This window comes from Glycine soja, chromosome 8 (genome assembly GCF_004193775.1).
Source record: "Glycine soja cultivar W05 chromosome 8, ASM419377v2, whole genome shotgun sequence".
NCBI classification, from domain to species: Eukaryota; Viridiplantae; Streptophyta; class Magnoliopsida; order Fabales; family Fabaceae; genus Glycine; species Glycine soja.
In genome coordinates this window covers 16,943,183-16,958,401 of record NC_041009.1, presented here as the reverse complement: position 1 = coordinate 16,958,401, position 15,219 = coordinate 16,943,183, and the positions used below count along the sequence as shown (strand labels likewise).

The window sequence follows — 15,219 nt, the reverse complement described above, 5'->3', positions numbered from 1 at the left end:
AATTGTGCCATCTAAGACAATTATTTACTGAAAATAATTGTACGGAAGTTGATTAATTTCTAGTGTGGTCCAGACACAACTTGTACATATAATAATACCTGATATGTCAAAGATCCGACAGGAGCATGGTTCCCTTTTTCTAAGTTAATTTAGTTTATTTTACTAAATGGTCCTCCCCCAGTCAATTTTCTTTCATTGTCATGATCTAAACTTTCAAAGGTTACATACACAATTTAAATATTCAATAACATCAAAGTTGCCTTAAGTTTAAATTCGTTCATCTAATCCAATAATTCATACATTATTTTGTTAGGAAAAGGACTTTATTTTTCTAATCGAATCCGGTCATTTATACACTCATCTCAGATGAAATAAATTAGGCACTTTCAAATCTGTATATAATAGGTACATTCTTAATTAGACAATTTTTATCAGTCTAATCGCAGTGTCATGATTATAGGAGTACTCATTTTTAAGTTCTTAATTAAGTTGGAACTCGGAATCACTACCCTCCAGTTAACCATCTTGTTTGGTCAGAGGTGCGTGTGGTATTGGTCGGTGACTTGGTGGAGATCCGGAGTACTCCAGTAGCTTAGTCTAAATTGGTGAATACTTATGTTTTTGAGGTGTGAAAGTTAGCAAAATATCACACTCAAAATATAATGTAGTAATAAATTGTGCGTATATGTAATAATATGGTATATGTAGATGTCAGAAATGGACTAAAGTCAGTGTCACAAGGCTCAAGACTACTTATAAGCAGTTATCCCATGTTACAGTAACTACTGTAACTTTAGTGTTGATTGTAGTCTTCAATTAACTTCTCGATAGAAATTTGGGCTTACTCATGCAAGGTGGCTTGGGCCTAGGCCCAATTATACAAGCAATTTTAATTCTTTTCTTATATAAAAATTACGTTAATTGTATTTAAAGTGATGATTAAAATTTTAATTGGTCTTTAGATATACAATAAATTATGTTGAGAGAAAAATACTTTTAAGGGTTTAGATATACAAACCTTATGAATAAATATTATAATAAAAATAAGTTTAGATATTCAAACCTTATGTGCACTCAAGGTTTTCAATAAAAATTTATTAGTACTTTCGACGAAAATAATTTCGTATAAATATCATAATAAAAATAAATTAATTTATTTTCCTAAATTATTATTTAGTTATACTTTCTTCAGTTTTATATTAAACTAGTAAAATTTCAATCCAATTGCATGAGTCAACTTAGGTTTTACAAGTGGTTTAAAACTCATTGCTTGTATAATTAAAAGGGATGTTATACCAATCTATTATGCATAGCACACGTTTTTTTTTACTTGACAATGCCATAATTCTTTTTCAAATAAATCAAAACTACAAAAATTGTCTTTAATGTTAAAATCATCAGATCAAATTTTATTTTGTTGACTTAAAAAATGAAAGGTAAAAATCAATTTATATCGATTTTTATATTAATTAACTAAAGGCTTTAGACTTTATTCACAAGCTGTTAGTCTTTTTCAGTTATTGATTATACTACAGTTACTCTTGTTATTATTCTTTTTTATGCCTCAAACATCAAATTATAGGAAATATAAAATAAACCCAAAAGAGAGCCTGAAGCCCAACCCGAACTAATTTTGTTTGCTGTCCCAACACTATCTGCTTGGTTGTTCAAGTGAAGTTGGAAGAATCTTTTCTCTACGTGACAATGCATTCTCAATCACACCATAGAACAAAAACAAAAATTTTAATATTATAAATGTCATTACAGTATAGAGCAATAGAGCATACCTGTTATATAAATGGCTTCAAACCCAGCTTAAATTAATCATTATCCTCCAACCTTGTAAACAAATCAGAGAAGAAAAAAATTTAGATATGGGTTCAGAAGCCACTCTAAAGCTTCCGGTCATCGACTTTACTAACCTCAAATTGGAAGCCAACAATCCTAATTGGGAGGCAGTAAAATCCCAAGTTCACAAGGCACTGGTAGATTATGGTTGCTTTGAAGCAATTTTTGATAAAGTTCCTTTAGAACTTCGCAAAGCCATATTTGCTGCACTACAAGAGCTCTTTGATCTCCCTCTACAAACAAAGATACTCAATGTGTCTAAGAAGCCTTATCATGGTTATGTTGGGCAATATCCTATGGTCCCACTTTTTGAAAGCATGGGCATTGATGATGCAAATGTCTAGGAGAATGTAGAAAACATGACCAACATCATGTGGCCTCATGGAAACCCAAGTTTTGGGCATGTACCTATTAAAATGTCAAATACATAGTTTATGTAAACTATTCCATTTTTTCTTTTACCTCTTTCTTGACTTGTCTTCTAAATTTTGCAGCAAAGCTATACAATCCTTCTCTGAGCAGCTATCAGAGTTGGATCAAATCATTAGGAAGATGATTTTGGAGAGCTTGGGTGTTGAAGAGTACTTGGAAGAGCACATGAACTCAACCAATTATCTTCTCCGGGTTATGAAATACAAAGGCCCTCAAACCAGTGACACAAAGCTAGGCCTCAGCACACACTGACAAGAACATAGTGACCATATTGTACCAAAATGAAGTGGAGGGTTTAGAGGTGATGAACAAAGATGGAAAATGGATTAGCTACAAGCCTTCCCCTGACAGTTTTGTTGTCATGATTGGTGACTCTCTCCATGTATATTCTATTCATCACTTGTCATTGAAACAACATAAATTATACCAACTCTTAAAATTTAGAGTTTAATCGCCGTGCACAGTAAGTGTAACAAATTTTATAATGTCAACTAATAAAAAATAATCACCAGTATGACTTCCAAAATTGTCGTAAAAGTCAAAAAACTAATTTTATATGATGGTTTGTGATTGGATAACACTATAATTTTCTTTTACATTGTCATTGCATAGTCCTATAATAAAAATTTATTGACATTATGAATTTTGCAGGCATGGTCAAACGGAAGGCTGCATTCACCCTTTCACCGAGTGATAATGAGTGGGAATGAGGCAAGATACTCTGCAGGGCTATTCTCTATCCCCAAAGGAGGGAGCATTATAAAAGCCCCAGAGGAGCTTGTGGATGAGGAACACCCTCTGCTCTTTAAGCCTTTTGATCATGTTGAGTTCCTCAAGTCTTATTACACTGAACAGGGCCAGAGAGATCAATCTGCACTGCGCACTTACTGTGGTGTTTGAGCAGCCATTGTTTGTGTTGTACCATTACCATAACAATAACAGTGTGGTGTGCTCAAATGTTCCCTAGACAATTTACCTTGGACTTAATAAAATCTCGCTATATGTGTTTGCTGTGAATTTCTCCAATTGAAACTTGAAACGCTTTTGCGTTTCAATACATGACTCGGTGGTTTTAATCGACCTTTCATAGTTCTTATTTTGACACAAAACTAAAACTTATTGGGAGCAATTACTAAGATAATTGGTATCAGAGTATTAGAAGAAAGATGATTTTGGTCTGTAGGGAACAATGACTTCTACAATGGTAGAACTTTGAATGATAGTCTTTTGATTAAAACAAATCATAAACACTTATTATGAGACCATCATGATCACGATCTCTCTGCCACTATCACTTCTTTCATCATTATTCTCATCACCACGTTTGACTGTATAATAATAATGGTGGTAGTGGTAATAGATCTCTTTAAGTGATAGTGGTAAGAGGCAACAACAATATTCTCATAAAAAATATTTATAAATAATTAAGTTTTTATTTTAGCAGTATGTTATTTTTAATTTTTATCCAAAGGCTATCATTAAAAATTAGCATTTTGTCGTAATAACAAGTTTCTCATTTATAAGGCAATATATATTATATTGATATCCTTTCAAAAAGAAAAATTTGGGGAACTCCGAAAGGAAAGATAAGTGTAATTTTTCAATTAAAAAACGTGCAAGCGTAACTGTTACTAGCGTCAAGAGGTAAGTGCAGGAATCTCTTAAAAAGATCCTATAATGGTATAACGTCAGGTAGGTTATATAGTGCAGTTGTCTCTTAAAAAGATTCTATGATACTTTTTCTTAACTAGGAGCCAATCCATCTGGTAGGTATAATGTATCACTGAATATTAATAAAGCGATAGGATTTGGGCATTTGGAGTTATTCTAAATGTAATTAAATAATAGACCCACAGAGGTTGAGCCGTCTTCATACCGAGAGATTCGTCTTGATCATATTGATAAGGTTAAGGATAACAATGCAGGCCTAACATACGGAGGATAAAGCAGTCATTTATGATTTGAAAAGGATTTTATAGTTCTTATGATTTTTTAATTCTTTTGGCACCGAATAATACTTGTGATCGCGTCATAGATTTTCTACTTGTATGGTGAGATCAGAAGAGAAAAAAGAATATACAAAAGATAATATATATATAGAGAGAGAGAGAGATGTTTCTCATCCTTACATTGTGTTAGGATATTCTTGGTTCCTAGCAATGTCACTTTGAATGTTAAATCTGTGTTGAAAAGTTTGATGAAACATCTTCATGTCTTGTTAAAATACCTCTTCCACAAAATCATAACACGAAACTAGCTCATACAATCTATAGTTGATGTGATTGAGATTGATTTTGAAATATTGGCCAACAAACAAGCTTAACGTCGTATTTGACTAAATTTATTTAACAAAATCCTAATTTGGGTTCATTAGAAAAGAGGAAAATAGTCCTATCACTCCTATGTTATAGTTAGTATATTGCATTGTGTAACTAAACATAGTTACAAAACATGTCAGTTCAAGCATAGCTCTAAACTCTCAAAGCATTTTGCCCGTGCTTGAAACACAACAACACCGCCACAAAAAGAAGGTTGGCTTTGCTCCAGGAGTCAACAATTATTTGTTTGAAGTTTTAGCAGTCCTTTGCTTTTTGGCACTTCAGTCATTTTCATGATGGAGTCCTTTAAACTACCTTAGGATAAAGTATAAACTAAATCAAGCATCTTGTGTCATAGATTCATAATCCTAACACACCACAAAACTCTTTTTTCTCAAAAATTGAAGCAAAAATATCCTTCCTATGCTTTATGCCTTTATGCATACATTTTACACATTAAACTTGGAATGGTGGTTTGGTGTTCTAGACTTATTATTTTGGAGTCTATATAAAGTGAGTGAAATGTGTGAGTGATACACAAGGATAATAATAATTCAACATGCATCTCTTTACGGCACTCTTAAAAACTATATGATCATTAGTATTTGGCATCTCTTCTTATGATATCATACACATAATGTTATTTTGTAATTATACATCTCACGCTCTAAATTTGTATGTTTAGTATTTTGCTGTATTACTCGAAAATTTCGAACATATATAACTTAGGAAAACCGTTATACCCTTCTATTGTCAATTAATTGTGGACCATTTCTTTTTTTATCACGTAACTAGTAGTAGTGGAAATCTAGTTTGTTAAGCTCTTTTATCCCTTTTGTCACTATCAGATGGAATGATTTATTGATCATTTTGACGAAACAATTCACATCACTGTTCCAATATGTAATTTACGTTTTATTATCAATAATGTATTTTTTTATGATAATAAAAAAAATTGCATGTTTAGAACTAATTTGTTTTATAATGAATTAATTTATCCCACTCCAGCAAAATACTTATACAGCTAAGACAGTTTCTCAGCTAGCACTATTAAGAAATATACAGAACGAGTTTATGGAAATACTTATACAACTATGAACAAGGTGGTTCTACACATTCTTAAAGTAATAAAAATTTCAAAAATCAACCACTAAGATCCACCATACATATACCTAAAAAGGGGGAGGGGGAGACTCTATTATTGAATATTTTATGATTGATCAAAATGTATAATTGAGTTTTGCCTGCTACTTTCAGATTCTTATTTACCACTAAAATCCCATAATGTGGGTAAGGTTGCAAACTCAGTTTCGATACGGATAAAAATTTGTCTGACAAAATTGCTTTAGAACATATATATGCTGACACTGAAGTAAAGATTAATCAAATGGGCTCTTCCTAAACTCGCACACCCTAAGTACTCAACATAATAACTACCGTTGTCTCTGTACTTGAAACTTCATTTTGTTTCTAGATCACCATATTCATCAACAACCCTTTGTAACCCACATACTGACATACATAACATAACACGAGAGTTATAACATTGTTGAATATCTGTACTAGTAAACACTTCCTTTTGTTTCTAGATCACCATATTCACCTCAAATTTCTCAACCACTTTAACAAGCTTGTACCTTATAATAGAAGGGATATAATTAAGGAGCATGATAGTGCAAGCAAGCAATGCCTCTTTCATATTGGTTAGTGCCTCTTTTTTGTCGGTCCTATCTATATATCTTTCACTACTTTTTCTTTTATCACCATCCCAATAACTAATTAATACTGGTAATGACATCTTGTCGCGCAATGCACAAATTATATCCGTGGCAGTTATAAGAAAAATTAGATATAGATTCATGCTTTAAATTTGCGCAAGCACCTTAATTTTTTATAAGTATTATACGAGTTCTCTAAGATAATTTTTCTTATTATGTATAAATAGCCTATTATGTATAATAAATTAGCTAAATGTAACCACAAATTAAAGTTGAATCATGGTAAAAATAGCTAAACAGGGTCCATGCCATGTTTTTAGCGGTTGTTAAGTAGAAAAATGTGGTAATTGAATCCTTAGCAATTTAAATAGGTCTTGTACCGTTAATTTTACAAACACAACAGATCAATCAAACATAAATATTTTTACTAATATATTTTTCTGCCTTTACTTCCTTTCATTGCTTTTCATTTTACTTTCGCACAAATCCAATTCTTGTTCGATCATTCAACACCAAGTGCTCTTTGAAATAGCAAAGATAGAAACTCATAGTTGAGCAAAGTCACCTTCTTGGCACAAATTTCTGATTATTTTAGGAATCATTGTAAGAAATTAGCTTAATATTTAACTTCGATCGACCATATCTAGCAAGATATTTAAGTTAGTTTTTAATTTTCTTTTTATTAGTTAAAAAATTTATTTAATTATATGATAAATAATTTTTTTTAATAGTTTTAAGTATTTTTTGAAACGTTAGCTTCAATATTTCTATATTTCTTTCTTTTTTATCCTTAATAAATTTATTAAATTTTTTTATTATCCTTTCAAAATAAATTATAAATTTATTATTTTTGTTTCATTTTATATTATTTAATTATTTTAATAACTAATTTTATTAAACACTCACAATTTAATAAATTAATTTTTCAATTTTCAACTTTCAGCTAGTTTATCAAATAATTTTGCTGAACATAGAGTTAATTTTCACTAAACACTAGTATTTATGTTCTAGTATAAAAAAATAATTTCTTAATGTAGTTTTTGTTAGACAAATTAAATTTCATTCATGTTGTTTGAAAAAAAATTACATTACATTTATTTAAAGTCCCTAATTTACATTAGAATTTAATTGACATTTTTTGTTATTATTAAAAAATTTAAACTATCAATCAAATAAAAATAATTCTTAATATAATTATTATAAAAAAGTTAACAAATTTATCATTTAACCACACATATATATATATATATATATGCATTATTTATTCTTTAAATTGAGGTAGTATATAAATGTATATAAAGTAAAGGTTGGTTACTGTATGCGTTAGAGGAAAAAGTTAAGATAACACTTGTGATAAAAGAAAATATGAGAGAATTTTATCTTAAATAATTTGAACATATATGAAGAAGACATACTACTAGTATAAACTATATTTTCCAGTGATTTTTCATCTCTAAATGATTTATTTCTAATTATCGGTTAAAAAATTTCTTTAAGGCAAAAAAAACTCTTTTTTTTATGAGATTGAAACAAATAAAATATAATACTGGTAGAACTGTAGAAGTAGTCTCTACCCCACTCCACTGGAACCTGCCATATATGGTTCCCACGACAGGAAGGCTAGAAACCAACACGTGGTTGCAGTCTTGCAGAGAGACAAGAACATCATCGCCTTCAGACAATTATTATTTCATAAGCCGATATGATTGACATTAGTTATTAATTTCCTCACTTTTGCATTATTTTGAAGTGAGAAACCCAAACATGTGCTCTGATTTGAAGTTCTTCGCTTTCTCATCAACAACGCCAATCTCTTATTCACCCGATCCAAAACAAAACAAAAAAAGCTGTTACAAATGTTCATGTCATCGATCGATGAGACAACCACAAATGGTCGAACGGCCTTCTGCGTTCACACCCTCGTGATTTTATAAGGAAGTTTTTTTTATTATTATTTAATTATAAAATCGTTATGTTATTTTTTATTTTGTTCTTGTTTTTGAGAAATGATATAGAACACAAAAGGAATTGTTTTTACTGCATACTAATATTTGAAAGCAGAAAATAAGATATCAGATTTATGATTAAAAGAAACAAAATAGAAAACATGTTTTTTAGTAAATAGGCCTTTTCATGAATGTATAAATTATACAATTTTTACAAAATATTAAAAATAAATAATATATGCACTAGCAATATAAAAAAATTTATATTATCAAGTTATGCACAAACAAGTTTCTTAATCTTAAAAATCATATCAACAATAATTTTTAATTAATTAACTATGTAACTTTTTTATACTACCGGTATAGAATTTAAAGTTAATATTAAAATTATGTAAAGTTTAATATGTAAATTTTGTGAGCAAATACCATATGCTCTGATAGAAAATATGGGTCGTGCATCATGTACCAGAATTGAGTATTCAATTTCTGCTATTCTATCTAACCCTTTCAACACATTGAGAATGGTTTTACTCTCTATAGTTTGGTGCCAAACGATATTTGTCTTCTCTACCCCTCTCCAACGACTTGCTGTTTGAACCCCCCCACCCCAAAACCAGATTAATTCCATTTAAGCAAATCATGTGTCTTTGAAATTTTATTTTATTATTTTCATTTTTGCCTTTTATGGCTGGTACAAGATTTGACCGAGAAGGGTAAAAAAAGTTCAAGCCTATGGCTATCTAGATTCTAGCCCACTTGAAAGTCGTTACTCTTATCCTCGTTTACATCAAACAAACCGTTAATAGATGAAGAAAGCCTAACAGCTGAAAGAGCCTTATTAAAAAGCTTTGCTTTGGTGCCAAGGTACTCGTTCCAAGTCACTGATCGATAAAGAACGGGCCTTGTTGGGCCTACCAATTTTACTTGTGGACTGATTTGGACGTTTGTTGGGGGCCCATATAGATAAGCAACCGAGAACCTCTGCCGGGTTCGGTTCACCCGAACTCGATGCAGCACACTCGGGTACAACCCGTTTGACAAAATGTGGAGCAGATCGCCGACGTTGATCACGAGCCCTCCGGGAAGCGGAGGCACCGCCACCCACCCTTCCCCTTCCTTGAGAACCTGAAGCCCATTGACATTGTTTTGGTGCAGGATTGTGAGGAGAGTGGAGTCCGTGTGCGCGGCCAGACCCATGGCCCGATCCGGATCCGGGCAACTCGGGTAAGAATTCCAATGCAAAGCCGCACAAGCCCCGTTGAATTCTCCTTTCGGCCCAGCCCATTTAATGTCTTCCTTGGGAATACCAAGGGAAGCCAACATAAGGCACATTAACTTCGCTGCTAGCTTTTTCATGGCTGCTTCATATTCCACGACAATATCACTGCAAATTATAGAATAGACCACAAAGAGGAATGTTTAGAAAAGAATCATATTATTCATATAATACATTTCTTTCTATTTCTCTCTGTATCACTTATTTATTATATTATATACTTGTCTCTTTTCTCCAAATCTCTCTCTTTTTCTATAAAATATTACATAAAAGTTAATGTAAGAAAAACATTTCGCTTTAAAAAGACATAAATCAAGTATATGTTACACCACTCAGCTTCTCTTTTCACCTTTTGTTTTCCTGAAAGAAAAAAAAAGTTGTAAAAAAGGCACCACCTGTTTTTTAACGTGTGAATGTTTTACTATTTTAATAAAATCAGCACCACGTTGAACTATTGGGGTTGGAAAATGACAGTGGCAAGCAAGTGGATTTAGTTTAGTAGATTCTCATAAGGGTGGGTCCTTCAATGTCATTATAGTGATCTTTGCTATTTGCATTAGGATGAAAAAATCGGCTTCTAACTTTGCCTAGTGGAACCTTCATCACAAAATCAGAAGCAAAAGTGTCTCTCTTCCCTTCCTTCACTTCTTACCAGAATTAGAAGAAGAACATAAAGAAAAGCAGAACAGAAGGAATAATATCTAGCTAGGCAGCATATTATTTTAAGTGTTACTATTAAGATTTGAGAAAGTGGTGAGTGAGGGTGTTAAGTATTTGTTACTATTGATTTGAGAATTGTCTGTCCCTCGTGTAAAAAAAAAGAACTATTTGGTAGCATATATAGCACGTACGTACCAGTATTTAGCATAGTCTTGTGGCCAGAGTTTGAGGAAAAGATCAAGAGGGGAATCGAGAATTGTGAAGCACTCAGACCACATGAGCTTGGGGAAGAAGGAGGAAATGCGAGCGCGGCCGTAGCCGGAGACGCCGTCGGGGGAGCGAGCTGCTTTGAGCTTCTGGTGAAGAGGAAGGGAGAATAGAGCAAGACTAGCCCTCTGAATGTCACTGAAGAGGCTCGTGGGGATGCCATGGTTCACCACTTGGAACACACCCCATGTTTTGCATGCATGGCCTATGAGGTTTGGAGCATTTGGGTCGTTCAAATCGATGATGGGGACAACGGTCTTAGTCTTATTGTTGGAAGGGTAATTTGTGAGACGGTGATCATCATCATCAGGTTGTGTCCAAGCGTAAGAGTCAGGGAGTTCTTGAAGTGAGTTGAAGTCGTGGTGTTTCTGATGAAGGTACACGGGGTGACCTCTAAAGGCTTCCGAGAGAGAAGGCATAGTGGAAGAAAGAAATTAAGAACCAACAAGAGGTGATTTGTGTTTGTGTTTAATCAATGTTACACCTGTAGATAAAGTATTGAGCAAAATTTGAAATTATGAGTTGGGTTTGGGCAATTATAGCTATTGGCCTATTGCCATTGGTGAGTACTGACTGGGTAGATGCTACGGAATATGTTACTGAAAGATGAGTTGAGATTGAGAAACATTGTTGTGGGATGTCAGTATATATAGAGGATGGTGCGGAAGAAGCCGACAATGCTTACACTTAACCCAAACCAACCAAACCAAATGAGAGGGAGACAGAAGAGAGGTGGGGGAGTAATTCTATTTTGGATTTTGACACTTGTTTTTGCCACTCATAACGCCTCTGTATCCCATTTTTTTTTCTTTCTCTTTTTCATTCCACTTCATATCTTTCAAATACAATTAAGGTATAAATGATTAAATGGAGTGAGAGGAATCTTATATGTTACCTTCTATAAAAAAAATCTTATATTATACCAAAATTAATAATCTTTCAATACCTAACATGATATTAAATGTAACATTTCTAATTGTAGAATATGATATTAAATGTAACGTCTTTTATAATACTTAACATCATAACACTTCATTGAATATTTTTGTTGATCGTAACCCTTTGTTGATCGTAACCCTCCATTGCTCAGAACCCTTCATATATAATTATTTCTTAGACCTCGACAATCTGTTTCAGGTGCTTCTAAGATCAATGACTCTAATATAAAATTTTTCAATGTGTTTTATCCTCACTCATATATTTTTTCAAAAAAATTTCTATAATGTCACTCATCTCATAATTGCTTTAATCTAAGCATGCTTAACTATGGAGTTTTTAAAGAAAAGACTACCATAAAAGTATATACATTTTGTTTGTATAGGTAGTACCAATTAATTCTTTTAGGTCATCTTTAATTGTACAGCCTCTAGATCACTCTCTTTTTAGTGTGATTCATCTTAAACACCTAGTGAAAAAAAGATAAAAGAAATAATATATATATATAAATTATAGGTGATATGTAATAAAAAGAGAAAAAAAATAATGGATATGTTGAATATGTGTTTAAAAAAATGAGTGTCTAAATATCATTGTTCTTTAGGTTATTTGAGTAATGAAATATGAACATTCATATATTATAAAGTAATAATACATTAATCACTCATAATTTTAAACATCTCATTAACCTCTCTTATTTTTCTTTATCTTTTTATTCCTATCACATTATAAATTCTACCTTGCATATATTTTTCTTCTTTTTTTTAATCGCTAAGTATTAGGTATTAAATAACATATCATATGTCTACTAAATATTTTTTCTATATTATAAACACTTATTTTGATATCCTATCTTTTTTTTAATCTTTTTCTTCCTATCAAATTGTGTTACTTATCACACCTACATTTTTTTTCTTCTTTCTCTTTTTCACTAAAGGTGTCTAATAAGATATATCAGTGTCCAAAGATTTATCCTTCTATGTTAGCAAAAGTTTCTAACAAGTAGGAGTGTTGAAAATTAAATCAACTGGTTATAAAATGAAAAATTAGTTTTAAAAAATTGAAAACTGATTATGAAAAAAAAATTATGATTTGATTTGGTTTTTAATTTCTTTTTGAAAATCAATTTTGATGTTAAAAAAACAAGAACAATCAAATCTGTTGTAAGAAACTCAGGAATATTGTTTAACCAACTTAACTAATTTTATATAATCTCGTGAAACTTCAGAGAATATCAGTATTAGTATAATTTACTCTAGAAAATAATAGTAAATAGCAAGTAATACATAATTTATATACTTTAATGGTATAAAATGGTATGTCAGTATTATTAAAGAGTAGTATTAATGCTAGCTAGCAACATTCTCTAATATAATTTATCCATCATGAGACTCTCAGACTCATAACAATATATAACAAAATTAAAAGAGACAAGGGAAACGAAGAAAAGAAAAACAGTTAAATACATGGACAAGAGAAAGAACAAAAGAAAAGGCAAAGGAAAGGTTCAACATATCCTTTGCGAACAATATTGCTGGAGTATGAAAAGCTGAAAGGATAGCCATTGCAACCTCTCAATTCATTAATAATAGAGTACTATTTTTTTTGGCATTCCAACGATATATATAAACATTTAGTTTATATATTTAATTTTTTTAAAATTTCTTTCCTTTTATCCCATTATTATTTATCACATTATAATATGTCTATTAGCATAAATTATCCATCCATTATTTTCCTTACGCGAAAAGGTGCTAGGGCAGCTAGGGGCCCTTCCCCAACATGTGCCTCTGTCTTCAAATATAGAAAATCTGAAATATTTAAATCAAACTCTTCCAGCTTGGTTCTCATATCCTTCCGAATCACCATAGGACAATATATATAGGCCATTTGAGTAGTCAGCATCATGACTTCAGAGTAATCTTACATACACAATCAACAGTAATATACACTCAAGTCAAGTGCTCAACACAAAACCTCGTTTATCAATGTGATATATTATACCTTTTTTTATCACAATTCGGTAATCCTGTGTATATATATAACATATTATCAATACACGTGTATACACGTATAATTTCATTTTAATTTAAATATAATTATCTTTAAAAAAGTAATAACTAATCTCATTTCATTTTTTCTCCACAAGGTTTTTTACATTTTGGGTAATTTTTAAAAAAAATTTAAAAAATTATAAAAACGAATAAATCCTGTTATGAAATATGACTTTGTGATGAGAAAGTCAAATTTCAAAACACAACTTTTATATATATATATATTATTAAATTTAATTTGATTCTAATTTTTTATTTTACTTTTTGTTAAAGTCATCTCACTAATAAACATGATTCTTTTTTAAATTTCGTTATCCTAAAGTCGTGATTCAATTCACAATTTCCTTGTGTCTAGTTTTTTATTTTTTTAAATTTGAAAATCAATTTATTTAAAATGATTACAATATATATATATATATATATATATATATATATATATATATATATATATATATATATATATATATATAAAATGAAATTTATGTTTTAAAACTCAATTTATCTATTTTTGTAACCCCTTATTTATAATAAAAAAATCCCAACACAAGACCATTTAGTATCGTTTTGTCACAATTCTATAATCCTACGTAAATGACGGAGTTAGAATCTCTATCCCTCCTCTCTATCAATATCTTACAACTCAAACGGGTGACTAACATAGTAAGATCATTGGGTTATTGCCTTCCAAAAAAAAAAAAAATCATTGGGTGATTAGTCAGACCGATGAGTCAAAAATTAAACTGCACAAATCGATATAGTAGTATCATCCATCACTAATTATATATATTAAATTTGTTATTTATATGTCAACCAATCAACTTGGTTGAGTGGTGAAACTTATTTATTCACTACACGAAATTAAAATATTACTGACAAACTTTTTGTCACTAAAATTTTACCAACGATTTTTTAAAATTTACATGTAAATTGCTTTGTGATTATTGTTAAGTATTTTTTATAGTGATTATTTTGTGAACATATGAGAAAGGCTTTGTTAATTAAGAAAAAAAAAATCTATTTTAATAATTTATGTCTCAACTTTTTTTTTTGTTTTCAGTAAATATTTGTAGTTTATAAAAAAAAATAGCACCTAATATTTTACACACAATTTTTTTTTTTTATTACACCATGCATTGGAGTGAAATAATGCAGCATAAGCACTCTTCAACTTATTTTTAAGTAAAATGAACTAATTTTTTAAGAGTTCCGTATATTTAGACAGAAGAAAAGAATATATAGCACATAATTGAGCAACATATATATGTAAAAGTCATTTGCTCATTTACACTCTAAGAGCTGATTTTAATAAAATCGAATTAGAACTCATTTGTTACAGTTTTTTTTAATAAAAAATCACTTTTAGAAAAAATAACAATCACTATAAAAAAAATCCATTTTTGTTTCAGGTATTCAGATTAATCAAAAGCTGATAAAAAAATTATTTTATATAGCTTCTTATAAAACCAGTTTTTTTTTTAAAAAAAAATAGGTTACTTTATGATACCAAACAAACATAAATTATACCTGAAAAAACAAATATAAGTTAATTTCTGGTTTTTCTTGATCTATAAGAAAAAATCATCACTAAACTATTTTATATAAAAATCACTTTTATCGAATATGTAACAAATTGTCCCTTATTTATGTCATAAATAAATTATGGAAAATAAAAAATACAAAATGGGACTGGATGAGATTTCTGTTCTATATGCTTTAACTTCCACTTGTATTAATTGTACATATGATCACTCCCAAGAAAAGCAG

At 30.5% G+C, this 15,219-nt stretch overlaps 1 protein-coding gene and 1 pseudogene across 1 annotated transcript; one reads left to right on the top strand and one right to left on the bottom strand.

Annotated features, from left to right (window-relative positions):
- The first annotated feature begins 1,815 nt into the window (after positions 1–1,815).
- On the top strand, positions 1,816–3,297 carry LOC114424513 (annotated as a pseudogene).
- A 5,607-nt stretch (positions 3,298–8,904) lies between these two features.
- LOC114424399 (gibberellin 3-beta-dioxygenase 1-like) lies at positions 8,905–11,070 on the bottom strand. Its single transcript, XM_028391238.1, has 2 exons — positions 10,394–11,070; positions 8,905–9,646 (listed from the first exon to the last, which is right to left on the bottom strand). The coding sequence occupies exons 1-2, from the start codon at positions 10,882–10,884 to the stop codon at positions 9,010–9,012; spliced, it is 1,128 nt and encodes a 375-aa protein (XP_028247039.1). The 5' UTR covers positions 10,885–11,070; the 3' UTR covers positions 8,905–9,009.
- Between the last annotated feature and the right edge of the window lie 4,149 nt (positions 11,071–15,219).

Coding starts and splice junctions, on each gene's coding strand:
- LOC114424399 (XM_028391238.1), bottom strand. CDS start 10,884: ATGCCTTCTCTCTCGGAAGCCTTTAGAGGTCACCCCGTGTACCTTCAT. Junction 9,647..10,393: donor CAAGACTATGCTAAATACTG/GTACGTACGTGC, acceptor TATAATTTGCAG/TGATATTGTCGTGGAATATG.